We start from the raw sequence: 24,782 nt of genomic DNA, 5'->3' as shown, positions 1-24,782 counted from the left end.
ACGTGCATTGTGAAGGACACTCTGAAAAGCGGCGGAGCAGCCAAAGGATTAAAACAGATGTGGAAAGGAGCGTACCGGTGCGCTAAAAGCACGTTCTCGGTGCACGGAGAGGCGGTGGTACGCTCAAGAGCTATTTTTGGAAGTGGCGGTACTGAGTACCGGCGCGTACCAGCCCACTTACAAGGGCTAGATGCAAGTCACTACTGCCACCTCAGGTCAGACGTGTAACTGCACCTTCTATATTAAGCTTGTGCATGACAGCACTTCTGACCCGAATTAACACCTTTCTGAGTGACAGTGCAGGATTTTAGAGGCAGTTGTGGTGAACAGGTCTGAGCTCATTCTACACATGAGGACATGGCTGGAACATGTAGGGGGAGGAAAATACTTAGTTTTAACATTTTTAAACTCTGTATAGTCCCTTTAAAGCACTGGATCAAACTTACAATTCACTGTTAGAAGTCCTGCTAATCCACGGCTGCAGCCTCAAAAATAATCCACATGGTCCAGACAGCGATCAATAGTTTTCCTCTTCGAAGATAAACTCTTCACACCCGTGTGTGTCCTGGTCCTCTGAGGCTCCTCATGCGTTTCTGTTTTGCCCTTTAGACGAGTTAGCACAACTTTGTAGCTGATTTTAACCTCTTAACTCCCGCCTGAACTGAGAGCATTTTCTCCAGTTCAGCTTTACCCAAATCCTGTAGGCCAGTGTAACACCTCATTTAAAAGCTAAGATCTACAAAACTCATCTAAATGGATCTTTTTCCTCACGTCCTCAGATTTTTTTTTCATCATTTTTTTTTTGTTGGTATTCAAGTCATTTTTGTCAAATTTTTGTCATTTTTTCTTCATTTTTTCGTCACTTTTTTGTCACATTTTCATCATTGTTTTCGTCTCAGTTCTGTTGCTATTTTCACACCTTTTTTCCAGAAGCTTTTGGACTGGGGTAAAGCCAAACTGGAGGAAAAGTGCTCGGTTCAGGTGGGAGTTAAGGCGTCAAAGGTAAAATCACCAGGTCCTCTCCTCTTTGTGCCGCATGTGCCGTCCTGTGCTTCCTGTTTGTTTGGGCCGAGAGTTTCCCTGGGATTGACCTGACAGGCGCCGCAGCATTACATATTTTTTTCCAGACTGCCACAGAACTGGCCAATTCTTTATTAGATTAAAATTCGATTATGCCCAGCCCTATTTGGCCCTTTCTTCTTCTGAAGTGCTTCGAAAACTGTTCACACAAAACTGTCCTGCGCATCTTTAAAGGCACCGATGCCTTACCAATGAGCTCTTCTAGATGCGCTCAGGTAAGAACATATCTCAGTGTGGAAAAACGATGGCCTGTTCCTTAAAATAAAAGGTCAAAATAATATATACTTCATTGTTTTACAGAGCCCATGTGTGCTGCGATGTTGTGAAACCGTCCCTTTCTCAGAGCCTTGGATTCCAGATTGTGTCATTCGAAACCTGCGACCGGCTTAAAAAGGCTTAAAGGCCGAATACTTGGGCCACAACTAACATTTTAATTTAGTGGCCTCCTCTTTGGCTTCCTCTGGACACGTTTACAGGCACGTTTCACAACTTGCAGGGTCACTTTGAGAAAAATGGCGATGCTTTCCTTCAGCTCGTGCCATCCTGGCCTAAGGAGAGTCTTGGCAATTCCTCAATATTGAACACATGTAATTATTTGTTTTATCTCTGGGTTCAAGAGTTCCAGGCAGTCTTCCGGAAGCTCTGAATGAAATTACGTAAAGCACAAAGTTAGCGGCAGCTGAGGATGTCAAATTAATTCCCTCAGTCAGAACGTCCCGGGAGTTTCACTTGGACATCTGCTCGGCTGTGCCTTCCTTTATTCGGATGTGCCTTAAATAGAGTATTAAAAGAGTGCGGGGATTTGTACGGGCTTTAGAGACATGTGTGATTTAATTACGCACTGTAAATGTCAGGCTGGATTCCAATATAATTATAGACGGCTCAAAGTCATTCTTACAGGTGATTCTCTGTGGAGCTTCCAGTGTCTGAAGTTTGATTGTTTCTGTTGAAACGCCTTCAGCTTTGATTACATTGTTTACGTGCCACATAATAAGGTCACACGCTCTAAGCACATTTATCTTTTATTATTAATCATTGTGAATAAAGTGGCTCACAGGGCTCACACAAACGAGCTTTAAATCACTAAAACGCAAGGATTTGGTTGACTATAAACTGTCAAGAGAGGGAAAAATATTCATGTTTGAAAGTTTGAACTGGAAGAGGCAGAATCTAGAGCTTATTTTACAAACAGAAACAGCTGCCAATGTCTGAAGCTGCAGGTTTACAGTTCTTCTTTTCAGTTCTTCACAGTAAATGAAAAAGTCCATCATTATTTTGCATCCTTAGCATCCATTCTCAACATATGTTTTTGTAATAAATGTCTTTTTGCTCTGGGTCCAACTTACTCCATACATTAATCCCAACAACAGAAATACACAATGCTTCTTTGTACTCGTTCTCTAGCATTTCTTCCCTTCTGAAATCATAAGCACGGTCCCTGAATATGCACAGGTCACTTGTTATTCGTTCGTGCATCACTGAAACCCCTTACAGTCCCGGCTGGTACAGCCTGAGGATAACATCCCCAAGGGCAGGAAAGCAGGGGTGGTTTATGGGATCACGTGCGGCACAGAGGGGTGTAATCAGGGGAACGTCGGGGAAACAGCTCAGCCCTGGGAGAAGCTCCTCTCTCAACACCGGAGGAAAACATCGCCAGGCTCGACTTCTGCAGTGTTTCTGCACATGGAGGAGACGGGCCTTTGAGGACAGAGACACGTCTGTTGGACAAGGAGCAGCGGTGCTTTGAGAGAGGGGTCAAGGAGGCCATATATGAGAGACAGGCGAGGGGGACTTAGGTTCCAGCTGTCCAACACCTGGGACAGAGCCTTCCGGAGGAGGCCCGAGACACGGCCTGAGGCCCCCGCCAAGGACGTAATCTGCTGTCACTGGGTATTCACCATCCACGTCTATATCTGGTCACCACGGACAACAGCTCTGAGGAAGCTGTCTACTACTGTCTAATTGGTCGGTACCTACTTGGTACCGACCAAGAAGCTCCGGTAGGGGGCAGCATCGAAAAACCTTTTTTTTCTGTGCTAATTTTTGGTACTTTTTCTCTCCAGATGTCAATAAATGATCCACAGTGAGTCAAAAAGCCTGAACTCATGAGCTGCTTCAGTGCAAATGCAGATGTTTTCTTAAAGGGGCCAGATGCAAGTTTGCCATTTTATACTCACTACTGCCACCTCAGGTCATACATGTAACTGCACCTTCTAGATTAAGCTAGTGCATGACGGCACTTCGGACCCGAATTAACACCTTTCTGAGTGACAGTGCGGGATTTTAGAGGCAGTTGTGGTGATTCTACACTTAAGGACATTGTTGGAACATGTAGGGGGAGGAAAATACATGATTTTAACATTTTTAAATTCTGTATAGTCCCTTTAAAGTGCCAAAGCCACAACTTACAAACACTTTAGTCATTTTCAGAGATGGCAGAGCCGCAGTCTGAGCCAGGACAAAACCAGGACTTACAGAAAAAAGGTGCATCCGCACAGTAAAGTGAAGATTACTGCGCAGTAAAGTGAAGATTACTGCGCGGATTTCGAACTACTCCTGGTATTATTACGCCTTACATTATAGTTCCCCCTTTTATCCGCGTAGAAAATCCACATTGTTTAATTTTGTGTGATTATACTTTGTAGTGGAACACTTCACGTAACCATATTTAAATAGGGAAAACGTGGAAGAGCTTGGTAGCTTCTATCTTGACCTGTTTTGGAGCTATAGAGGAGAGAGGGAGAGGCTAAATGCTAACGCCGTCTGCACTGTGTTTACGTGACTGAAAACACGGGTGAAGATCAGACAGGTCCTAAAGAACTCGTCAAAGCTAAGGTAAGAACATATCTCAGTATGGAAAAACGGTGGCCTGTTCCTTTAAGGGCTCCAAAACTATCAAAGCATTAAAGAAACTGTATAAGTTAAACATGATAGAGACGTATAGAACACTTGAATGAAGACCATTAGAAAAGAAGTTGATCGAGGATACATAGCATCATTTCTGATTGTTGAAGTTAAAGTTTTGTGCTTAAGTGTTTCCATCGTTGGTATTAGAGAAAGTGTATAATGTGTCTCTTTGGACACAGAGTCACAGTTGTAAAAGGGGTTTAGGCAGAATAAGTCTTGGCTTCAGCCTAAACCCCTTTCGGTCAGGCATCATTTAGCACTTAAATTCTTAATGTATGTGTTTTCTTATTGTATAATGTCTAAGATCTTTGGAAAACATGTGACATGTGATTTAAATGTTCATAATGATCGAATAAAATAAACTAACTAACTAACTAACGTTTTTGTCACATTTTGTTTTGTTTTTGTCACTTTTTTGTTGCTTTTCCAGCACATTTTTGTCCTTGGATGCTTTTAGATTTGGGTAATGCTCGGTTGTGCCCGGGGGTAAGGGTAAGGTAAAGTGAGGGGCCAGACCGGGGGCCCTAGAGCCAGTGGCCCTTCCGTGCTCTTCCAGAATGGACATATGGCCGGTCCGTCCGTCACATAAGTGTTGCTGAATGGAGCCCTGGCCAGACTGCAGCAGCTCCAGATCATAACTACTGCACTAAATGTTCCTCCAGTGCAAATCTCTCCGGTCTCCATCTGAGGTCAAGTCCCGGCCGCCCCCTGTCGGTCCACATCAGTCCGCCCCTCCCGTCTCTCTGACCCCTCTCACTGCAGCTTTAAGATCACGTCGCCTTTTGTTTACTCACCCACTTGAGCGCGGAAACAAGCCGCCGCCGCTGACCTTTCCGTTTCCAAAGCAATCATCCCTAAATCACAGCTTTTACAAAACATGCAAACACTCTGATAGCGGCTGTAACGTTGTCTTTTAGAGCAATTACGGTAAAAGGTCAGCGTCATAACTGATCTGACATGACCGTCTCAACATAAACAATCAGAGCCGAGGACGCGGTTTGGTTTTACTTTGAAAGAGCTATTTTATGCCGCATTTAGCTTCATTTCAGTTTCAAACGTTAATGAGTCGGAGGAATGTTAGACCGTGACTGTAAATGACACTCGACTGTAATTACTCTTTGCAAATGTAGCGTGTAGAATGGAGAAGGGACAATTCTGTGTATTTTGAGTCTGTTAGAGGAAAAAAGTCTTTGGACAAGTGTGAAGAAAGTGGATAAACTGAAGGTGATTTCGGGAGAGATGCAAATGCGAGCGCTTCAGTGGGTTAACCTCTTAACTCCCGCCTGAACTGAGAGGATCTTTTTCCTCACGTCATCAGATTTTTCTCCATTTTTTTGTTGGGTATTCAACTCGTTTTTGCAACTTTTTTTTTTTTTTTTTTTTTGTGTCATTTTTTCTCACATTTTTGTATTTTTTTTTGTCACATTTTTGTAATTTTTTGGTCAAATTTTTATCAATTTTTTGTCATTTATTTTGTCACATTTTTGTCATTTTTTCGTCCATTTTTTGTCAATTTCTTGTGACATTTTTGTGACATTTTTGCCACTTTTTCATCCATTTTTCGTCACTTTTTTGTCACATTTCCATCAAGGTTTTCGTCTCAGTTTTGTGGCTTTTTCACAGCTTTTTTCCAGAAGCTTTTGGATTGGGGTAAAGCCAAACTGGAGAAAATGTGCTCGGTTCAGGTGGGAGTTAAGTGGTTAAAAACGGTAGCTAAGCATCTCTAAGCGGAGGACTTGCAGACATCCAGGGACGTGCACAGATAGAGCCCAGGTGGCGCTCACATTTGGGCCAAAACAAGGTCAACAACATGTATAAGGAACTTTATGGACATTTGAACTATGTTTCCAGGGGCCCTGTGGACCAAGGAGCGCGATGATTTCACCCAGCTTTAGCACAAAAGGCTGGTTTCAGATGCCCAGGGTGTCTGCAGAGTTGGACAAGTCACATTTAAGACTTTTTAAGACCTTTTTAAGACCACAAAATCTAAAAAATAAGACCTGTTTTTGAACGCGCGATATATAAGTGGACTGTAAAGAAAATCACTGACAAAAATCCAAGTGTCAAACTGTTGTTTTTGATTTCACAGTGGGATGTACAAATGTAAGAACTTCATTTTTCACATTAGGCATTTTAACAACCATTCAAGTTTTAACCTTATCCCAATAAGAAAATTAAGATTGAATAATTACTCACGATTATCGACTGAATGAAAGAAAACAACAGATATTTAGTTTTTGTATTTAAAATGCTTTGTAATACTTGAGCTGGTAAACATTCACTGTTTCTAAAAATAAAAGCAGCTTTTCCACTCGTTTGCAAAGAACAAAACACTGTCAACTTTACAACTCATTCATTATCATAATTATTTTAATGATATTATTGTTAGGCCAGAATCTAGTCTAGGTTTTCTGTTTTCTAAACTTGTTTGTCAGATGTTTTGATGAACAAACTGAGAAACGTGTTTCTAAAGTAACAGGACTTTCTCTTTGCTTCTGTCCCTGAGCAGAGGAGCGTTAGCTTTGTGTTTCCCAACATTTGGACAAACTTTATTGGGAATTATGCATGTGACCACAGTGCAAAGCCTTCTCCAGCACATCCCAAAGATTCTCAATGAGGTTAAGTTCTGGACTCTGTGGCGGACCATCCATCTCATGCTCCCTGAACCACTCTTTCACAATGTGAGCCCCATGAATCCTGGCGTTGTCATCTTGGAAGAAGAAGAAACCCACTGATGGAATAACCTGGTCTTTTGGGATGTTCAGGTCGTCGGCTGATCTCATTCTTTGGGCACAAAGTGTTGCTGAACCTCGACCTGACCAACTGCAGCAGCCCTAGATCAGAGCACATGAGCAAACTTTTTTTGTTTTAAAATATAAAGGCGGGCTTGTAAATACAGGGTGTCCGCGGGGTCTTGAAAAGTCTAAAATTCAAGAATCCAAATTTAAGGCCGTAAAAAGTCTAAAATTCGGCCTATTTGGTCTTAAATCCATGGTAAACTGGTCTTAAAAATTAACGTTCAACGACCCAATTATTTGCGCACAATTTCGTTTAAAAAGTCGACAAATAAAGTCACAGAAGCAGCGATGAGGACCATGAGCCGCCCGGTGCCGCTCATGGTCCGAGAGGGCGAAGTGACGCTGACGCACTGGCCGCCGCCACAAACAACGTAAACTCAGCGATAGTCGAGCGAGGCAGAAGGACTCTCCTTCAGAGCTTTATCCGCCCAAAAAAACGATTGAAGTCAGCAGAGTTTAGGAATCCAAAACATGACCGAGGTGTCGCTGATGGATCCGTAACGCTGCTGTCGGTGGAAAGATACGTCCAATATGAAACAACGTGGAGATAATCCTTCACTGTAAATATCCAACTCAAGGTCATGAACGGCATCATTCCCAATAAAGTTTGTCCAAATGTTGGGAAACACAAAGCTAACGCTCCTCTGCTCAGGGACAGAAGGAAAGAGAAAGTCCTGTTACTTTAGAAACACGTTTCTCACTTTGTTCATCAAAACATCTGACAAACAAGTTTAGAAAACATAAAACCTAGACTAGATTCTGGCCTAATAATAATATCATTAAAATAATTATGATCATTAATTAGCTGTAAAGTTGACAGTGTTTTGTTCTGTGCAAACGAGTGGAAAAGCTGCTTTTATTTTTAGAAACAGTGAATGTTTTACCAGCTCAAGTATTACAAAGCATTTTAAATACAAAAACTAAATATCTGTTGTTTTCTTTCATTCAGTCGATAATTGTGAGTAATTATTCAGTCTCAATTTTCTTATTATGGGATAAGGTTGGTAAAACTTGAATGGTTGTTAAAATGTGAAAAATTAAGTTCTTACATTTGTAAATCCCACTGTGAAATCAAAAACAACAGTTTGACACTTGGATTTTTGTGACAGTGATTTTCTTTAGTCCATTTACATGTTTGGCGTTCAAAAACAGGTCTTATTTTTGAGATTTTGTCTTAAAAAGGTCTTAAAAAGTCTTAAATTTGACTTGTCCAACTCTGCAGACCCTGTAAATAGATATTGTACATGTAGGGAAGTTTCATGTTTGTTGGTGCTATTTATGAGATGTTGTATATTGAGAATTTCATGCTTTTTTTTTCTTTCCCAATGACAGTTTATATGTTAAGACAGGCCCAAACGTTTTTTTCCTGAATTGTCTCCCCTTTAAAGTGATGCATAGATCCGGCTTCAGGACTCAAACTCGGGACCAGCCCTTTAGCCGGCGTACTGACGTGTCCTCCACTGATCATCCGTCTGTGACTTTGCTCGGAGTCGTTTGCAGGGAGCAGATCTGGGTTTACAGCTGCCTGCCTTCAGTGTCATTGTTTTGAACGCGGGGACATACATCATCGCGGGCGGCGAGATCGATCGAGTCGGGAACGAGCATTTGTTCCTGCCTCGTTTATCTGACAGCTCGCACAGACTGAGGGGAACTGAGGGGAACTGTCGCACACACTCCGGGCTTAACCCTTTTCTGCTTTTAACCCCTTAACTCCCACCTGAACCGAGCACATGAATCCAGTTTGGCTTTACCCCAGTCCAAAAGCTTCTGGAAAAAAGGTGTGAAAATAGCAACAAAACTGAGACGAAAACAACGATGGAAATGTGACAAAAAAGTGAGAAAACATTGCCAAAAAAAGTGATGAAAAAGTGGAAAAATGTCACAAGAAATTGACAAAAAATTGACAAAAAAATGACAAAAATGTGACAAAAATGTGACCAAAAAAATGACAAAAATTTGATTAAAAATGTGACAAAACAATGACAAAAATGTGACAAAAAATGACAAAAAATTGATAAAAAATTGACGAAAAAATGATAAAAATTTGATAAAAAATTACAAAAAAAAAGATTAAAAATGACAAAAAATTGATACAAAATTGACGAAAAAATGACAAAAATGTGACAAAAAATTGATAAAAAATGTGAAAAAACAATGACAAAATGTGACAAAAAATGACCAAAATTTGATAAATAATTGACGAAAAAATGACAAAAATGTAACAAAAAATGACCAAAAAAAAGACAAAAATGTGACAAAAAATGACCAAAAAATGATGAAAAAATGGATGTAAAAATGACAAATATGTGACCAAAAAATGACCAAAAAATGACAAAAAAATGACAAAAAAATGACAAAGAAATGACAAAATTTGATTTAAAAAAATGACAAAAAATTGACAAAAAAATTACAAAAATGTGATAAAAAAATGACAAAAAAAATGACAAAAAAGTTACAAAAATGAGTTGAATACCCCCCAAAAAAAATTATGGAAAAAAAAAATGATGACGTGAGGAAAAAGATCCTCTCGGTTCAGGTGGGAGTTAAGAGGTTAATCGGTGGATTTATGCTGTTTGGAATTACGACCAAAAACCATCAAACACAATCCTGACACTTTGGCCGTGTAAAAACGTCCTCTCAACTCAATCCACTCAGTCCAGTTGATGATATTCAAGCTTCACTAAAATGGGTTATGATTCCTGGGCCACTGAGAGTCTTCACAAACACTCTGCAATGGAAGAAGACCAAAACAAAATGGATTATATTGAGAATTAATACATTGACTACTCCAAGAATGTTTCTGACGAAGGAATGAATGAATGAAGAACTTTATTGTGTGTTATCAGTCACCTTGAGTCTCTAAAACCAAAAAATCAGGTTTGAAATCTAGGAGTGATCATGGACTCAGACCTGAACTTAAACAGCCACATCAAAGCAACAACATCAGCAGCTTTTTACCATCTGAAAAACATGGCTCAGATCAGAGGAATAGTGTCAAAACCAGACTTGGAGAGACTTATCCATGTGTTTGTCTCCAGCAGGTTAGACGACTGTAACGTCTGCTCACTGTCAGAGCTGCAGAACATCCAGAACCAGGAAATACGACAATATTAGTCCAGTGCTCCGGTCTTTGCACTGGCTTCCTGTCGCTAAGAGAATAGAATTTAAAACAGCTCTGCTTGTTACAAGTCTTTTCATGGTTTAGCACCAAAGTCCATCTCTGACATATTAGAGTCGTATGAACCATCTCGGGCCCTGAGAACTTCAGGGAGGGGCCTCCTGGTGGTTCCCAGAGTCAATAATAAACACACTGAGGCTAAAGCTAAAATCTGGAACAGTCTTCATGAGGATGTGAGACAGGCCTCAACTTTGACAATGTTCAAATCCAGGCTGAAAACAGTTCTTTTTCTCTGCACATATGACAAAGTATTTCATCTGCACTCTTGCCTTTTACTGTAATTGATTAATTTTATGTTGATGTTTTTATTGATTCTATTTGCTTTCGTGTATTTAACCCCTTAACTCCCACCTGAACAGAGCACATTTTTACTCCAGCTTTACCCGAATCCAAAAGCTTCTGGAAAAAAGGTGTGAAAATAGCAACAAAACTGAGATGAAAACAAGGACGAAAATGTGAAAAAAGTGAGAAAAAAAGTGACGAAAAAGTGACATTTACAAAAAAATTACAAAAATGGACAAAAAATAGACAAAAAACGGAGAAAAATTGGAAGAAAAACAGAGAAAAAATGGACGAAAAAGTGACAAAAAATGTACACAAAATATACAAAAAAAAGACAAAAATTGACAAAAAAGTGAGAAAAAATTGACGAAAAACAGAGAAAAAATGGACTAAAAAGTGACAAGCGTTTGACAAAAAAAATGTGAATAATTTGACGAAAAAGTGACAAAAAAAGTCACGAAAATTTGACAAAAATAAAAATGACTGCCCAACAAAAAAAGTGAAGAATTTTTTTTTTTTTGATGATGTGAGGAAAAAGATCAATTTAGTTTTGTAGGTCTTTCAAACAAGGGGCCCGATCTTGTGCATCAAAACGGAGACGATAGCGTGACATTTTGCGCTCAGTAGGAGCGCACTTTGTGATCTTGCCACTCCAGACTTGGCGCATTTAAGTGCATGGAGACTCACACATTTTCCTCCAACCAGATTGACTCCGCGTCCAGGAGAGTGTTTGTGTGGAGTGAACATGTGCTTTTGTTTTGCTTCGCGTTCACGCCAAGCGCGGGCCGATCCGCGCCACACCGGACGCTGTAGCTCTATTTCTCTCGAGACGTGAACATCGTTTAGCTCACGATGGGGTAAATAAAGTTTTTAGTTTGACCTGTGAGAGCCTTAGGCTTAAGAAAGAACGCAAGACAGCGCAATGTAAACGAGGAAGTGAATGTCAGCCGTGTTTCCATCAGTGCAGTCACCTCCTCTTGTGACGCCCCCTCGCAGGTGGCAGAGGCGAATGGCACATATAGCTCGGAAAAAAATTCGCCAAGAGCCTGCGCCGCCCCATGCGCCGCCACAAGATCTGGCCCAAGGTGTTACACTGGCCTACAGGATTTGGGTAAAGCTGAACTGGAGAAAATGCTCTCGGTTCAGGCGGGAGTTAAGAGGTTTATCAACTGTGAAGCACTTTGAATTGCCTTGTGTATGAATTGTGCTCTACAAATAGACTTGCCTTGCTTTGCCTGTTGTCATGCCCCGAGGGGGGGGGAAGCTGCTGCTTGTTTGGGACACGGTTTCAAAAAAAGTAATTATTTCACGAGACGTCCCCTTTACTCCTGGACTACGCTGGACCAGGGTCTCCAACAGTGAATTCAATTTATCCCAAATAAGCCTCACTTGTGGAGTTTATTACTTTTCTGGAACTTTGGTCGATGAACGCTCAAGAAACAACAATTTCTTTGGGATCCTTTCATGTCTGCGTCTTGTCCTCTGTTCTATTTAAAGTCCTTATATCGGGGCCTGTCCTCGAGGAGTTACATAAGACTCTGACTCGACTTATTCATCTGAGTTTGCGAAGCTTTTCGGAGACATCCATCCACCGTTCTCCCACTGACGCAGCACTTTCTCCACAGCTTTCATCCCCTCTGCTGTGTCTCCGCTCTGCTGCCTCCGTCTATATGTGTTTTCAGGCAAATATCCTCTTGACTCTACAGTTTAAACATCTTCAAATCAAACATCAAGGCGACGCGCTGCAGGTGAACAAGGAAAAGCAACAAATGTTTGGAGATCCACAACTTTTGCTGGAGATGAGCGTGAGAAAAACTATAACTCTATTTTTGACAAGCAAATGATAATAGAGACAGCCATGCTATAATGTGTTTTCATTTTGTTTAGTTTCAAAGAGAGTTTCGTTTAGTGGAACTCAAATTTCTTCTTGTTTTTAGGGGTTAAAGGATAAGAATTGGTTGTGGACAAACCCTGCTGAAGAGCCGTCAAACTCTTATTAAGTCCAGCTACTAAAGTGGAAACGTTTTAGCAAGAGTGGAATAAAAAGCTTCCTCTTTTCTCTTTTCTCTATCTGATTAGACTTTCCAGAACAGTGTTATAAAACAAAGACATTATTTTTGTGCTCAGTCCTCTTAAAAAATGAAGCCTCTGAGACAATTTGCGATAAAGAAAATTGACATTCCACTTGAGGAGGTTGTCAACATAAACACCAAGATATTTGAAGGACTCAACTTGTTCTATTTCACTGCCACCAATAAGGACTGGGTCATGTGACATGAGACCTTTGGGGTCAAAGATCATCTCTTTGGTTTTACCTACGTTAAGAGTCAAGTTGTGCTCCACGCACCAAGAAAGGAAAGAGTCAATTTCACCAAAGTACATAGAAGTTAATAAGAAGCAGTGCCCCTTTTATGTCATTAGAAACAAGAAAACTTGTATTACAGTCTTTAGTTTTATGTCACTTGGACTATTGTCCCGCTGTGTGGTCCAGTGCTGCAAAAAAACACCTTGACAGACTCCAGATAGCTCAGAATCGGGCTGCTAGACTTGCCCTGGGTTGTCCTTTTCGAACAAATACAATTGCTATGCATCAAAAACTGTCATGGATGAAAGTCAAGGACAGATTGGACTGTAGCTCTGTGTTGTCTTTGCATAAAATCTGGACCTTACACAAACCCTTTACCCTGTTCTGTAAACTGCAGCCCACTTGTAACAGACATGGCTTTAGCACAAGACAAGCCTCTATTACTAATTTTACTTTGCCTCGGCCAAAATCTAATGCACTAAAAAGTACATTTATATACCGAGCCACCTCGCACTGGAATATGCTACCTCAGGAAATTAAGAGACTAAAAAATCATCTTTCTTTTAAAATAAATCTAAAGAAACATGTAATCAGTCAAATACAAATAAATAACCTGACTTAAAGTTGCTTTGGGTATTGTAATACACCTTGTTTTGTTTTTCTCTTACCTCAATTATTTGAATGAGGAAATCTGTATTGTCGATGTGTGTTGTATAAATTACCCTTTGACTGTATAAGGTCTTTTGAATGAGAATGGACCCCAGGAAGAGTAGTCTTTGCGTTGGTAAAGACTAATGGGGATCCTTAAATAAAGAAATAGAAAGTACAATATGCTTATTTCAGCTGCGAAGGACAACTCTGGGTCTTATATGTCAGCATGGAAAAAAGATCTTCACAGATATTTCACTGGAGGAATGGGAGAAGACGTGCCTTTATGCACAAACTCTAACAATTAACACCAAATGCAGACTAATACAATACAATTACATTACTCCAGTGAAACTTCACCATTTTGATAATGAGAACTCAGATAAATGTTATAAATGCAACATAGAAACTGGAACCTTAGTTCACTGTTTGTGGGGGGGCCACGAGCTTCAGAAATATTGGCGTGAAGTTCATGAACATATTGGGAAACTAATAGGACATAAGATCCCTTTCGAGCCAAAAATATGTTTATTGCATAAATATCCTCCAAGCCTTCAGTTAGATTCAGCAATGAGGCATTTATTGAATATTTCCCTCATTCAGGCAAAACGCGTAGTAGCCATGAAGTGGAAACAGACCTCAGTATGAAGCCAACATGTGCTTAAGCCAACATGTGCTGAAAATACAGTTTTAATGTTCAACAACTACAAATCGCGCTTCATTCCTCTTCTGCTTCTCGAGCCGCGGCGGCGCTGACGCTCCTGATCCCAGAAGGGCAGCTGTGCTGGCCCCGTGTCTCCCCCTGTCTGAGAAGATGGTACAGCCCAACTCTGTGAGACGTGGGAGTAAAGTAAACTAAGTAAATTCAATAACTTTATGAACGAGCCAGCGCGACATGACTGGATTATTAAGGGGAAAGGAAACGAGAGGGCCATCGGGGCGAGGCCGTCAGCGCCGCGCGTGTCGAGACCGTCCGGATAAAGTCAGCGGTAACAAGTCAGTAACTTTAGCGGTTCTGTTTGTCGCCCTATAAAATGTTCTGAAAATTAGCTGTATTATTCAGACTAAGTCAGGGCTGAGCGTAGACCAGGGCCAGAGCAGAGTGAGCTGAGCTGAGGAGACAGAGGGGAGAGAAGGAGAGAGAAGGGTGAGGAGGTGCCTGCGTTCTGGACACTGTGCATCTGTGTGAGGAGCACAGGAACAGCCCAGGATTATTGTTATTTAACATATTTTTGACATGGACAAAAATATCCATGTCATGATATTGACAAACCAGATGTTTTAAGTGTAGGCTATAGTACCTTTGCATCATTTAGTTGTATTTGTGCTAGACTTAAAGCCACACCGTGTAGAATTTTACCCAATAAATAAAATTGAAATACAAGCATTTACTTTATGACCATTATTTTCATCATTGAAAAATACCTCAGAATTGTACAAACAAACATCTATGAGGCTAACCCCGCCTAACTTTACTGGAGTGGGTACGTCTCCAGCTCGTCTCCATGGAGATGTGACTAAAGGCAGTAGAATTTGAGATTTAAACAGGTTAGTTTCACATCCAAATCCATTCTTTTACTACACACTACAGTAACAGCATTTTCTGTGTTCGAGCTGGTCATTAGGAGCATGTTTTGTTTTACCACAACAATATAATCCAAAATGTTGTGCCTTTAAGTGCAGAGCCTTGTGATAGTCCTACATTGTCCTTTAAAGTCTATGTAGTTTACTATTAGGTCTACATAGTAGGACATTTTATGTTGCTGTGTTAATCAATGGTGTGTTAGTGTCACTAATTACAGAAAAATCACTTTTTGGTCTTTTTTTTGGGGGGGGGGGGGGTCGTGCCCTTTTGTCTTGGTTGAGCACCTGCCCCTCAAAATGTGTGTATGTGTGGATATATTTTTTATTATTATTCTTTATTTTTGTTTTGCTGAGATCCCCAGGGTAATTGTTTGTTTGTCTTTAATGCAAAAATAATAATAAAAATATTATAAGGAAAAGTACATAGAAGGACTTTCGCCTTTTCTTAATAAGCTCATAAGTGTCATCTGAGAATTTTAAGATTTTATTGTTTGGCTTTTTGCTTCTGCATTCATTTGTATCCATCCATCCATCCATCCATTTTCTTCCACTTGTCCGTTATCACATTGCACCAGCCCCTTATGGCGCCTCCTGCAGGTGGTGGGTCCACGGCGGGACGGCCTCACGATTCTAGCCGGGCCTGTTGGTCTCTCATAAGAGGCTTCTGAACCACTCTTTGTCTGACCCGTCACGAAGGACCTGTTTGCTATGGGAGACCCTACCAGGGGCACAAAGTCAACATAGCTCCTAGGATCATTTGGTTGGCGGGTCATGGAGGGCATTCATTTGTATACAAAGTAAAAATGATAGGACTTCTTAAGCCTCCTCAAGTCTCCTCTTCTACCACGACCAGTGTCCAGGCTCCGGGGAAGATTCTGGCTATCGTTCATCAACGCCGTGCAACTCTTTCGTTCATTAAATCCTCCGCCGGGGTCTGAGCCCCAATCATGATCCGTGGCCGTTCAATAAAACTTTCTTATTGCCTTTCTGTCTCTGTGAGTCTTTTCAGGTTGAAATCACTTTTTAGAAGTTTAGCCTTTTGCTTTGCTTCAACTGTTGAGCTGTGGGCAATAGTGGTTCGCTCATGTACTGTTACGTTCTTATGACTCTGGATAAACAAAGCATCTGATGGAGCACAGACAGAATCACGCAGGAGACAGAAAGCTCCATGAATATCCATAAATGAGCCCTTAAGGAGAGCTAGTGCCCCCTACTGACTGACGCCTTCTGCTCTCGATGGCTTCCCCGATCCAGCGGTGATGCTTGTTACTTTCGGTACGGATGACCCTGACATTGTCCCAGTCCAAGATGTGGTTCTCCCTCTTGCAATGACCCGCTATGGCTGATTTGATGGCTGTCTCTATTTCAGAACGTGAAAAGGAGACGGCCAACAGACAAACAAGAGCAATAAAAGAACAAGTAAATCTCAAATCTGCTCCTGACACATTGCTCATTGCTTTCAGTGGAGAAATGGGTCAAAGAGAAGACAAAAACTTGAGTCATCCCATTGGTCTGGAATAAATTTGCATTGTTTATTTCAGTCGGCATTTACCAACCTTTGCAGTAAGACCTCGCCTTGTCGTCTCCACTCTGCAGCTCAAACCGCCGCCGCAGTGTGTATTCAAATGGAGTGATTGCACCTCCACGTCCATGGCATTTCCAAGGCGGCCCACCTCCAAGAGAGCGTGGAAATAACTGTTCCTAATCCCGCCTCAGCGCCCCGGCCTCTTCTCCGGCAGGATTCGAAAACAAAAGAGCAACCGAAGACACCAAGAGGGACGTCTGCGCGGAGGAGCACCTGAATGGTTTCAAATCAGCCCCACAAAGACGGGGGGGGGCGCGAGGAGACGGAGGAACAGCCCGTGATCCCCTTCAATGAGGAAGTTAAGACTCTTGAGTAGTTGCTCACTTCAGCCAACACAAAGCCTCCCATTCAGCCGCAGTAATAATGAACACGCTACAGTCAGGATGGTGAAAAGGCTTAGAAACATATCAGCGGAAATGGCACACTTGAGCTCTTTCTCTCCATAATCAGGGTCGTGCTTATATTGTGAGTGAAAATAGGCTAACGTGGTGGAAGAAATGGGCTCAATAATAACAAAAGGACTGGGTTTTTGTTGCTCTTTACAAGTTTTACAAGCAATTCAGAGACATTGTCGTTCATTGACGCGCCACAAATCTGCCTCGGGATGAACTGTCAGGCTTTTGGCCGGTGATCTGCATCAAAATATGCGAGTATGTGAAGACCGCCGTCCGATGAAATGGGGCAGACATGCTCAGAAACAAGACAGCCCCATAGTAATACTGTATATCACACAATCCAGTAAGTTCCCCTCTTGGGCCAGGACTAGGGCTGGGCACCGTTACCTTTTTTCGATACCGGTGCTTTAATGACACTTGGTTTACAATACCGGTTTTCAATACCTGAACGGTACTTATGCTAACCTGTTTGTCATATACGAGCGATACAGCCATGTTGGAGTGGATAAAGACGTAATAGAATAAGTTGTTAAGATGTTAACCTCTTAACTCCCACCTGAACGGATCCCATTTTCTCCAGTTTGGCTTTACCCTGATCAAAAAGCTTCTTGGGGAAAAAAAGCACCAAAACAGCCACAAAAAATGAGAAGAAAACAAGGATGTAAACGCAACAAAAAAAGAGACAAAAACTCAACAAATATGTGACAAAAATTCAACATAAATGTGACAAAAATTCAACATAGATGTGACAAAAATTCAACAAAAATGTGACAAAATTTAACAAAAATGTGACAAAAACTCAACCAAAAAGTGACAAAAATTCAACAAAAAATGTGACAAAAATTCAACAAAAAAGTGACAAAAATTCAACAAAAAATGTGACAAAAACTCAACAAAAAAGTGACAAAAACTCAACCAAAAAAGTGACAAAAATTTAACAAAAATGTGACAAAAATTCAGCAAAAATTCAACCAAAATTCAACCAAAATTCAATAAAAATTAAAAAAATATTTTAAAAAAATTCAACCAAAAATGTGACACAAATTCAACCAAAAAGTGACAAAAATTCAACAAAAAATGTGACCAAAATTCATCAAAAAAGTGACAAAAATTCAACAAAAAAGTGACCAAAATTCAACAGAAATGTGACAAAAACTCAACCAAAAAAGTGACAAAAATTTAACAAAAATGTGACAAAAATTCAACATAAATGTGACAAAAATTCAACATAAATGTGACAAAAATTCAACAAAAATGTGACAAAATTTAACAAAAATGTGACAAAAACTCAACCAAAAAGTGACAAAAATTTAACAAAAAATGTGACAAAAATTCAACAAAAAAGTGACAAAAATTCAACAAAAAATGTGACAAAAACTCAACAAAAAAGTGACAAAAACTCAACCAAAAAAGTGACAAAAATTTAACAAAAATGTGACAAAAATTCAACATAAATGTGACAAAAATTCAACATAAATGTGACAAAAATTCAACAAAAATGTGACAAAATTTAACAAAAATGTGACAAAAACTCAACCAAAAAGTGACAAAAATTCAACAAAAAATGTGACAAAAATTCAACAAAAAAGTGACAAAAATTCAACAAAAAATGTGACAAAAACTCAACAAAAAAGTGACAAAAACTCAACCAAAAAAGTGACAAAAATGTGACAAAAATTCAGCAAAAATTCAACCAAAATTCAACCAAAATTCAATAAAAATAAAAAAAAAATAAAAAAAAAAATCAACCAAAAATGTGACACAAATTCAACCAAAAAGTGACAAAAATTCAACAAAAAATGTGACCAAAATTCATCAAAAAAGTGACAAAAATTCAACAAAAAAGTGACCAAAATTCAACAGAAATGTGACAAAAACTCAACAAAAAAGTGACAAAAACTCAACCAAAAAAGTGACAAAAATTTAACAAAAATGTGACAAAAATTCAGCAAAAATTCAACAAAAATTCAACCAAAATTCAATAAAAATTCAACAAAAATTCAACAAAAATTCAACCAAAAATGTGACACAAATTCAACCAAAAAGTGACAAAAATTCAACAAAAAATGTGACCAAAATTCATCAAAAAAGTGACAAAAATTCAACAAAAAAGTGACAAAAATTCAACAAAAATGTGACAAAAACTCAACCAAAAAAATTACAAAAATTCAACAAAAATGTGACCAAAAAGAAAAAAAAAACTAAAAAAGGTGACACAACAACAGCAACAACGTGAGGAAAAAGATCAGTTTTGTGGGTCTTAGCTTTCAGATGAGGTGCTACACAGACCTATATAATGGCCAAAGAGGACAGAATGCATTTGGCTCAGGCGGTAAGAGGCTAAAACCGGGCGAACACTGCGCAAAATCGCCGGTCGTAGGTCGTAGGTCGTACAGTGAGACGGGACAAAGATTTAAAATAGAACCGCCGTACATAAAATGGCATCTGTGTAATTCTGATATAACTTCTCTTAACCTCTTAGCACCCGCCTCAACCAAGTTCATTTTCTCCAGTTTGGCTTTACCCAAATCTAAAAGCTCCTGGACTTGGAGCTTCCAGCCTTTCGGCCAGTGTAACGCCTCATTTGAAAGCTAAGACCCACAAAACTGATCTTAAGGCATCTTTTTCCTTGCGTCGTTGCTGCCTTGTCACTTTTTTGACATTCTTTTTCATCTTTTTTGTCACGCATTGTTGTTTTGTTGTTGCTATTTTGATGCTTTTAGATTGGTGTAAGGCCAAACCGGAGAAAATGTGCTCGGTTCAGGTGGGAGTTAAGAGGTTAAGGAAGAAAACGAGTCTCAACCTGTCGCATCTCGCCTCATAACACACATTAAAAAAGCACTGACACACCGATCATTATGAAAAGTCTATTTAGCAGCAAGTATAAGTGTAAACCAACAGAGATTTAAACAAATGCTCCACTTTATTTTTGTCTCGTTTCCAGTCTCTGAGAATCTCTCCTTCCCTCTGCAGAGTAGGTCAAGTTGAAGAGTAAACAGCACGTCGGCTCCGCAGGCTCCGCACCGGCCCACACTCAGACTGTAATCCTCTGGAGCAGGGAGGGACGTGGTCGACTTAACCCCGGGAGATGCCAACGCTCCGGGGATTTCAGGTCAGGCAGCAGCGGGACCGGGCGCTAGACTGTTTCTATGACTAAGGCTGCGTTATTTTCAGTCAAAAGCAGAAAGGAGAAAGTGTCCAGGAAAACAATTGCTTTCTAAATCTGTGGCCTGTTCAAGGAAAGAAGCGAGAGCTGGAACAACTAGTCGACTAGTTGACAACTAATTTAGACATCGATTAGCTGCTAAATAACTTTTATTTGCCGTACATTTCGTTGCATACCGTAAATCCTCTAATACTGGCCTGTATTCCATTAGAGGCCGGGTCTCTAACAGTGGCCGGGTTTGCGGCTGGCGGAGGCAAATTAAAGCCGGTCTCTAAAACAGGCCGGGGCTTTTATTAGAAACTATAGCAGTAGAAATATTCCCCATGTTAGGAATTTGTCTCATACTGGTGTAAATGAAAACTCACATGCAGGAAGTAAACAAACGGGAACCCGGGCCGAGGGGGACGCTGCGGAGGAGCTGATCCGAGCGTAACTTTGACACAGATTTAGCCACTTTTCAAACCTCCAGTGACTATTTGTAGAAACAGGGAAAGCAACAAATGTGTGATCCTCCAGGGTTTTAATAAAGTCACCATCGCGTCTTCAAAGCACGTCCAGCTGCTCCGTGTGCAGGTCAGTCCCACGCCTTAAAATAACTCCTCCCATCAGCGCGAGCATCTCGTCTTCTCTCGGGTCAGTCTCATGATCGATCACAAACACAAACGCTCCGTCTAAACTCGCCTTTTACACAAGAAAACAACAAATAATCCGGTCCGTGGTAAAAACGAAACAGAAACCTGCAGTGACATTGATGTCAAAGCTCCGCTAACAGCAACAAAACACTTCCTGTTGTCCCCACAAAATAAAAGGCGTCAATGTTCCAGCCGCTGGGAGAGGGTTTGAAATGTTAATTAATAAATAAACCTAATATCTCCAAATGGACACAAATCTCGTTTTTCTTCATTTTTTTTGGTCGTCCGTTTTGCTCTAATAGAAATAAAGGCCTGTCTCTAATTGTGGCCTGGTTCCAATAAAGGCCTGGTCCGAGATGCCCTTGAGTAAATAAAGGCCCTGGCCTATATTAGAGCATTTACGGTATTTTAAATCTGCGGTGACCAAAGGGTGGCAGCATTGAGCCACCGGAGGTTTTACTCAGCCAGTGCAGCAGAAGTAGCCGATAGCCAATAGCTGGCCTTGTTTTGTGTCATGTGCTTCACGCAGCGTCTCACAGCATTCAGCAAGATGGCGGAGGCGGGCGGCAGTGGAGTAAGTTCAAAAAAGAAAAAAAGCGGAAGATAAACCAAATCGAACGAAGTCATCCAAAGGGTGGGAGCGCTTTACTTTGAGCTTTCAAAAAAAAGAGTAACCTGTAACACTCTGCACTGAACTACACGGGAGAACTACATCTGTACTACAACAAAAATACTGATCAGTTATATAATGTATCGACAGATGATTGTAGTTTTTTAGCACATTGAGTGCCAAGAACGGATACACTAATACACCTTATGTGTGATTTTGGCAGCTCTGTGATGAACAGAACATAAATGATGGTGTGGTGTTAGTCTGACCGGGCGTGGAGTGAGTCTGAGGGGGCGTGGTGTTAGTCTGAGAGGGCGTGGAGTGAGTCTGAGGGGGCGTGGTGTTAGTCTGAGGGGGCGTGATGTTAGTCTGAGGGGGCGTGATGTTAGTCTGAGGGGGCGTGGTGTTTGTCTGAGGGGGCGTGGTGTTAGTCTGAGGGGGCGTGGTGTTAGTCTGACCGGGCGTGGAGTGAGTCTGAGGGGGCGTGGTGTTAGTCTGAGGGGGCGTGGTGTTAGTCTGAGGGGGCGTGATGTTAGTCTGAGGGGGCGTGGAGTGAGTCTGAGGGGGCGTGGTGTTAGTCTGAGGGGGCGTGGAGTGAGTTTGAGGGGGCGTGGTGTTAGTCTGAGAGGGCGTGGAGTGAGTCTGAGGGGGCGTGGTGTTAGTCTGAGGGGGCGTGATGTTAGTCTGAGGGGGCGTGATGTTAGTCTGAGGGGGCGTGGTGTTTGTCTGAGGGGGCGTGGTGTTAGTCTGAGGGGGCGTGGTGTTAGTCTGAGGGGGCGTGGTGTTAGTCTGAGAGGGCGTGGAGTGAGTCTGAGGGGGCGTGGTGTTAGTCTGAGGGGGCGTGGTGTTAGTCTGAGGGGGCGTGATGTTAGTCTGAGGGGGCGTGGTGTTAGTCTGAGAGGGCGTGGTGTTAGTCTGAGGGGGCGTAGTGTTAGTCTGAGGGGGCGTGGTGTTAGTCTGAGGGGGCGTGGTGTTAGTCTGAGGGGGCGTGGTGTTAGTCTGAGAGGGCGTGGTGTTAGTCTGAGGGGGCGTGGTGTTAGTCTGAGGGGGCGTGGTGTTAGTCTGAGGGGGCGTGGTATGAGCCAGAGGGGGCGTGGTGTTAGTCTGAGGGGGCGTGGTATGAGCCAGAGGGGGCGTGGTGTTAGTCTGAGGGGGCGTGGTATGAGCCAGAGGGGGCGTGGTGTTAGTCTGAGGGGGCGTGGTGAGTTTTTAAATGGCTAAAATCGGTCCAAGAACAGCTGAGAAACATCCTGTTAAAGTCTTCAATCCAGAACCAGGCTGTTTAAATGCACACGCCGTGAAAAGCGATGTCAACAATGTCAACGTGTCAACAATGTTGTCGTTGAAAATTGACTTGAAACGGAAATATTTAGGCATTTGGCTCTTCACATAAAGATAGTGTCCGTCCAGAGAGAGAAGAGTTAACCAGAAAAGAGAGTGTTTCATAAAACCCCCGCTATCTCCGTTTCTAGAAAAAAAAAACTAGCATCTGTTTAGTGCACATTTCTCAGGAGTCGAGGCACGTAGAATTAAACTGTTTTCACCTGAGGAGAGCTTAGAGTCTCACCTTTCAAACGAGCCACAGCATGTGTCCATAGCTATAACATAGAATACGCTGTGGTGCTACAAATATCATGAAAAATGGTCTGGATTGTTGGCACTCTACAGCTAAATCCCCAAAACAGCGCAGCACTCAATGTGTTAAAATAACGGCAGACATGTTAGTTGAAAATGTTTGTTTTGGTTTTAGAATCGTACTTATTCTGTCCTTTTGTGTGTTTTAGGAAAAAACAAACCAGCATTAGTGACTTTGCAACAAGAGGAAACTCAATGTGCACCTTTGACAGACGGTGTTTTAAACTCACTACTGAAGGACATGCTCTCGAACAGGCTTCAAACAAATGTGAAAGTAATTCAGTCCAGGTCACTCTATCCCCTCGAGAATGCATTTCACGAGATCGTTGGACGTGAAACACAAAGTGGATCAAGTGAAATCAACTGTCTGAGCCATAAACAGTGAAGTGGCTCTGACTGCAGACGTTTGGACCAGTGCAGCCACTCAGGAATCAAATGCCACTACATTGGAATCGACTGGAAAATGGAGTCAGTCTGCTCTCTGCCATGCCGTCGGAGGACAGACATACTGCCCAAAACATTGCAGGGTGGCTGGAAGAAATACTGGACACATTTTAAATTCGTCCTGATAAAATGTCTGGTATTGTGCAAGACAACGGGGCCAACACTGTGGCCGCTCGACGACTGCAGGAGAAATACTCCTGGGCCTCTCTCAGGTCACACATTGTTCTCACTTCTGCTCTTAAACACCGGATCATTGCCAAAGCGGTTGGAGCGATGCCTTGTTGAGCATTTTCAAAATAAGTGATCCACCAAACTGAAGCAAAACAACAACAAATGGGAACAGCTGAACACAAAGTCATCCAAGACAACAGTACCCATCATTTTACTTAAAACTTTTTAAACATTTGCCAATCATCTGCTACTCTGTAAATCAAACGACAATCTGCAGAGGTTATTATGTTACTCCCTCCCTTACTCTCTAAAAACATGCCTGAAGTGTTGCCTTGGCACATTCATGTATTTTTGATCTGTGTGATGGCAGCCATTTTAGGGACAGGTTTGCCTGAGTCCTCCTAGGAACGCCCCCACCTCCTGGAGACGCCTCCGAGCTTTCGTCACCAGCCGAGTAACCAACCACTGCTCCTCAGCAGAACCCCCTCCCCACTGATGCCAGACAGCGTGTGGAGGGGGCGTGTCGGAAAGGCTCAGAGGTTCTTAAAGAGACAGAGGCCTATTTCAAGACATTCGCTCCAGCCATTTTGAGAGAGACATTTTATACAAGGCAGTTATTCTAATTTACTGCATTTACAGACCAACAGAAGGTGTAGTGTGCTATAGACTGGTGCTATGTGATTGAAAAAAAGCACAATACCCCCTCTTTAAAAGAGCCCAACGAACACGGTGTAAAAACATTTGATCAAACAATTACTTTTTTTAATGTAGATATTTTTTTTTTTTTCACAGCATGTCCAACAGGATGATATCCACAAGATTCTATGTCCCCCTTTATGATGCACTATGAAGTGTCTTATGTCATTATTTTAAGAGACAATTTAATTTGTATTATCTGTAACTGTGGTCGGGTCATATCAATGAAATAATCATGAAAATTAGGTGAAAAATTCAATTTCTCACATCATTCTTTACCTGAATGTAAAATATCAGTAATGAAGGGTGGACATTAGAAAAAAAAATGTATGGGTCCAGTTGGTCCAAGAGATGGAGATAAAGATGAAGATATTTTATCAATCCAGTGGATCGTCCACACGAGCCGGCGTTTTGGGGGTCTGTAAATGAACATTTTCCAAACTAGGTCCAGAGTGAAAAGATCTCAAAACGCCTCTAACTTTTACTAAAACAATGACATCACAGCTCCAGAGTCTGTGATCCATAATCTACTGACCTTATAATGAGTTTTCCTCATGGATCTATGATGGTTTGACTCCGCCCTCTTTGCTCCACTGCCGTCCACAAGCCACAGGTGACGAGTAGAAAAACACGAGTCAGTCTGTGTTTTTGGACTGACAGTAAAAG

General features: G+C 41.4%; 1 protein-coding gene across 1 annotated transcript in view; it reads right to left on the bottom strand.

Moving 5' to 3' along the window:
• Positions 1-2,568: 2,568 nt before the first annotated feature.
• Positions 2,569-24,782, bottom strand: part of LOC306970649 (low affinity immunoglobulin gamma Fc region receptor III-A-like) — a gene marked incomplete at its 3' end in the record, with an annotated part of 265,480 nt that continues 243,266 nt past the window's right edge. Inside the window, exons 5-6 of the mRNA XM_079566678.1 lie at positions 7,262-7,343; positions 2,569-2,590 (exon numbers count right to left, since the gene is read on the bottom strand). Of these exons, the coding sequence (XP_079422804.1) occupies positions 2,569-2,590; positions 7,262-7,343 (104 nt within the window). The remainder of the gene's footprint in view (positions 2,591-7,261; positions 7,344-24,782) is intronic.

The sequence above is a fragment of the Gobius niger genome (assembly GCF_951799975.1).
Source record: "Gobius niger genome assembly, chromosome: 11".
Taxonomy (NCBI): domain Eukaryota; kingdom Metazoa; phylum Chordata; class Actinopteri; order Gobiiformes; family Gobiidae; genus Gobius; species Gobius niger.
This window is presented reverse-complemented; position numbering and strand designations above follow the sequence as displayed.